The sequence below is a fragment of the Melanaphis sacchari genome, unplaced genomic scaffold (genome assembly GCF_002803265.2).
Source record: "Melanaphis sacchari strain LSU unplaced genomic scaffold, SCAv2.0 Contig8_pilon_pilon, whole genome shotgun sequence".
Lineage (NCBI taxonomy): Eukaryota > Metazoa > Arthropoda > Insecta > Hemiptera > Aphididae > Melanaphis > Melanaphis sacchari.
In genome coordinates this window covers 1,299,114-1,304,303 of record NW_020271635.1, presented here as the reverse complement: position 1 = coordinate 1,304,303, position 5,190 = coordinate 1,299,114, and the positions used below count along the sequence as shown (strand labels likewise).

General features: G+C 27.6%; 1 protein-coding gene across 1 annotated transcript; it reads left to right on the top strand.

The window, feature by feature from the left end:
- The first annotated feature begins 1,123 nt into the window (after window positions 1-1,123).
- Window positions 1,124-4,971, top strand: LOC112602509 (Hermansky-Pudlak syndrome 4 protein homolog). The gene is made up of 13 exons (XM_025350599.1): window positions 1,124-1,325; window positions 1,398-1,540; window positions 2,055-2,289; window positions 2,390-2,605; window positions 2,668-2,762; window positions 2,819-2,888; window positions 3,044-3,202; window positions 3,274-3,518; window positions 3,578-3,786; window positions 3,857-3,922; window positions 3,978-4,222; window positions 4,277-4,518; window positions 4,578-4,971. Exons 2-13 carry the CDS (start codon window positions 1,533-1,535, stop codon window positions 4,744-4,746), a joined length of 1,959 nt encoding a protein of 652 aa, XP_025206384.1. The 5' UTR covers window positions 1,124-1,325; window positions 1,398-1,532; the 3' UTR covers window positions 4,747-4,971.
- The last annotated feature ends 219 nt before the right edge of the window (window positions 4,972-5,190 follow it).

Here is a 5,190-nt window from a genome sequence, read left to right as displayed (position 1 = left end):
GTACTCAGTAATTTAGGTACCTACCTACCTACACTTTTTTTGGTGCAACATTTTTCATGTTGTCAAAAATATATAGGTACTGCATCCACACATAACTCGGTCTTGACAAAAACCAAATTTAAGTAATGTATTTATTTATTTGAATATTTTAAAATTTAATATACTATGGTTGTTAATTTTTTTTTTTTTAAAAAGAAGAATTATTTTATATTTATTTATCTTGAAATATATATGAAAACAATATGTTTATTAGAAATATTTATAAAAAGTAGGTACATTGCTATATAGTTTTTAGTTTTACAGTTACCATCACAACGACTAGCATTTATGGTAGCTGAAGTTACCGGCTCTGTCTCTGGTCTCGGATATTCCGAGAGACTTGTCAAGACGTTATCAATCCTGGACAATTATTAATTGAAGAACATGCCTGAAATATCTTCAATATAGTACATTTGTACAATAATTTTACTACTGCAGTACTAACTGTAATAATATCGTATCACATAAATACTAGTTACCGACAAAAATATAATATCAAGATATAATCATGTAACTATTAATAAATGTTATTTATTTACAAAAACCGAAAAAAACCTGAAAATTGAACTGTTGAGTATTAATGATTGATTTTTGGACAATATTAGCATATATTATCATTATTGTCCATATAAAATACTATCCCGTCCTTCTAATACTTATTTGATATAACATATAAATATTTATATATTATATTATATTCAATTAATAAATTGTACAGGATTGATAAAATCTTGAAAAATCGCACGGAATATCCAGGATCAGAGACAGAGCCGAAGTCACTACCTTTCCAGTAAGGCTAAGGCAGTAAGACAAGATGTGATGAAAGGGAACATGCCGCCTGCCGTCTAACAGAAAGATATTCGCGTTGGCACCACTGTGGAGCTCATCCATTCAGCCCATCAGTCATTCAGTACTGTCAATATTAGACTTACCCTTATATTATAGGGCATAGGCCGATCTTTATACTGTGCTTATAATAAATCTTAAATCGTGTGATATTATATTATTATCTACTTTAATCTTATTTTGTTCTTATCTCAATACAGTGATCGGTGATATCACTGATATCTTATCACTTCAAAATAATTTTATTATTACAGAGTATATTATTTTAATATATTATTTTATTATTGTTTTCATAATTCATATGCAAATGGCAACCAACTAATCACTGAATCTTTACTGTTCCCCACTACCTCTGTTCCTCATTCATCCTTTATAGCTTGTTACTAGGAGTTTAACGTGGGAATGGCTCTCAGCCACCTTCGACGTCTGTGGCATCACAGGTTACGTAACGTTGATTAATATAATAATATATTTTAATCCATAAAATTTGATTGTTGCTGTTGCTACAGCAGGCAGTCGCTGTGATCATGGTATCCACCGACCAGAGTACCACTGGTGTTGGGTCGACTTCATTCCTCCATTAACTTTCATGATCTAGTGTTTTTCCAAGCTATATTGCCCGCAATAATTGTGTAGAACCTGGCACCATGTCAAGGTAAGCATAATATTGAACCACTTCATAATAAAAATGTTTCTTTTAATATAGAAGCATGGAACCACCTGTAAAGCAATCACCAAGTTCAGCTAATCTACTTACCAATTGTCCATAAACAACAAAAATGTTTAAAATATTAATATATTACCCATCATACCTAAATCTTGATGAAATAATAAAATGCCAAGTATTTTTACCCTATTCCTTTATTGAAGGATAAAGGCCCATGAACAAATCATTAAATGAATGTTATTAAAGTGTATTAATAAATAAAAGTAGAATTAAAAAAAATTTAGTTCTTTAATTTTTTTACATGGTATAGTTATTATAGTTTGTGAACACTATTAACTTTAAAATAAACTATTTAAGGTCCTAAGTCCTTACTGCACACAGAAAATAGATTTTGTCAAATACTTTGAAACCTGAGATGTATGGAAAAAATTTTTAAATTGTACTTTAACCATGAATTGTTAATTCTTAGTTGTAATAATTTTTGTTTGATTATATATTTTAGAGAACTTTTAATTGTGTTTGTTTACGACCCACGATTCTGTACTACTGAAGCTGATGATCCACAAAATTCTATTTTATACTTTCATCCCCCATGGGTTAGCTCTACACAAAAGCTTGCTTTAAGTGGACAACTAATGGGAATTGTAAAGTTTTCTTCTTCAGTTTTCTCGACTCCTTCAGTACTAGCATTACGTTCTGGAAAATTTGCTATTCGGCACTTTGGTTCGTCGACATTGGTAATTAATGATTATTTATTAAAATATAAATACTTTTTAAAAGGAAAACAGTTATAGCTATTCAAAATATAATTTATTATATTATATTTATCTATTACAGTGTGTTGGAACAGATCGAAATATTCCAGACAGTATTTTGCAAAATCGAGCCGACACTTTGTATAATATTTTAGTTACATATCACTTTAATATCACTGAAATCTCAGATCATAAAATTCTTTGTGAACAGTTAAATACTGTAATTTCATCATATCTTTCTCTTCTGCTAGTTTCTTCAAACATGTTTAGTACTACTGCAGTACTTAAATTTCCCAAAGTAAGATCTATCATGGTATATTTTGGATTTAAAATCTATATTAATTGTTTTATGTTTTTCAGAGTGGAGGAAATATACTTTTGGAAGCAATGCAAATACTTGAAAGTATGCAAGAAAAAAACAAAGTTTTGGGTGGAATGTTATTACATCAAAACAAGTATTTGATTTATCATTTCAATATTTTAATTTATCTAATTTTGTTTTGTTTTCTAGAATTGTTGTTACTCAATTTGGATTTGAACTAACTAAATTAATCCAATTGACAAATCCTTTCTGTAATAAAGTGAGGCACTGAAATGTAAAATAATTAACTTTCATTTTATCATAAAATTATTTTTAATACATTTTAGTTAGCTGTTTAATACTTAAATCTTAATTAGTCATTTTCACTATTAATAATTCCTTAAAAATTATCTTATATTGATTAATTTATTACAGATACCAGCTGAAAATGTAAAAGGGAGTTTTCACTTACCATTAGGCACACAAATCTTGTACATTTTTGTGGATAGAGAACAAGTACTACAAATAAGAAAAACAGCTACCTCACTGAAAGAATCTGTAAAAAAAGTATCAAGATGGCGGCAAAAGAATAAGGTAGGTAGTTATATTTTATAATTTTGCTAATTAATTATTGAAATTTAAAAATCTTGTACTGACTGATGCAGATGGCTTATAAGTCACAAGACTATCTTAAAACTAACAAAAATCCAGAAAATAAAAATATGTTCACTGTTGAAGAAGAAGATACCCCAGATAGTAATAGTGGATCAATCTGTAGTATGCCAGATATTGTGAAAGAATCTATTATTAAAGCAGAAAAGAAATTAGAAAAATCTAGTACTGGAAAATGTTCTTCTCTAGAATCATCTCTGAACGAAATGCCAAATTTCTCAAAACTTGTTACATTAAGGTATAAAATTTAATTTTCAATATTTTATGTGTTTATGAAATTAAAATTGTTTGTTCCAGAAAAGACACAACAAGGTATCAGAGTCTTCGGTTGTTGCCTAAAACAACAAATAATAACAATTTAAAATATAATGATAAATATAGAACATTATGTGACCCGTATTTTCCATTATTGCGTGATGATGATTATGCTGTTTCTAAAGCACTATATGATAAACAACTATCTCAACATTATACTGATCTTGATTTTAAAGCACAGACTGAAAAAGGTCTTATTTAAATTTTAAGTAATAATTTTATTTTGTACAAAATATTAAATATTTATATTTATTGATTTAGAAAAAATATTAAAATCAAAAAAACCAGTTCGGCCAACTTCCATTCCATTAAATTTACAAGCTCTTGGTAAATTTTGAATTTTTTCATTTATAACCTAAATACACATAATTATATAATTTAGATAGAAAACCTGCACTTAAAGAAGACATAATGACACCTTTGATGGCTAAACTTAGCATGACAGAATCATATAACTTTGTCACGCCTACAGAAAGCATTTGTAGAACTCCTACAAGTTTTCAACTGCAAACTAATCCTGTCAGTCATCAAAAACTATTGTTATTTGTTGCTGGTTTTCAAAATACTTCAATAATGGTTTTATTAGAAAAAGAAGCAGAAAATGATGCTGAACTTATTCATTTATTAGTAAGCATTAATATTTATAATAGTTGCAGCTAGATAAAATTTTTTTTTTTTCAGTGGAATTTAAGTTTTAATAATCTTGGAGACTTAGAACACTCTATAAATAACACAATTACAAATGTCCCAGATGCATATAATTTACAAGGTACCGATGAAACTTATGGTTACATGGTAATGGATACGACAAATGCTGGTATGATTGATAAGCATGGTAACTGGTTAGGTTCGCAAACAATTTTAGCCACTTCTATACATGATACTTTCCAAAAAAAACCATCAGTTCTTGATATAATCATCAGGTAGACTATTAAGCCAAAATTAAATTTTTTGTTAATATTAAATAAACTCAATTTTACAGAAATGACGACAATATTGTCTACGGAAATAAATGTGGCAGCCGAGAATTATTTTATCAACAAAATGGTAATATTGTTAGTGGTCTACCAACGCCATCAGATATAATGGGTGTTGTATCTACAACTGCAAAACGAAGACTTCAAAGAGACCATGGTATTATTATTCTATAAAATACACTTAACTATTTTTACAGTATTATGGTAAAATATTAAAAGTGTTTTTAGTGTGAGTTTATATTATGCATATTTTAAGAATATTTATTTATAGCTACATTAAAATTGAAATTCGAAAAATTTTACTTGTTCACTTAATACTCAACACTATGTTAACTATTAAACATTATATGTTCAAGATGAACTCAATTAAATATAAGTGCCCATATATAGTTTGAAAACTCTTAATAATAATGGAATTTAAGAAATACATAAATATATAAGTATATTATAATTAATCTTGATTAAAGTATAATTTGAAAATAAAGTATATTATGTACAAATGTACATTCATGAATGTGACTAATTTAATTGATAAATAATATATTTTGAATATTGATAAAGATAATATCATTGGAGTTGATCCTTTTCTCATAACTTAATTCATTATATGACATATTG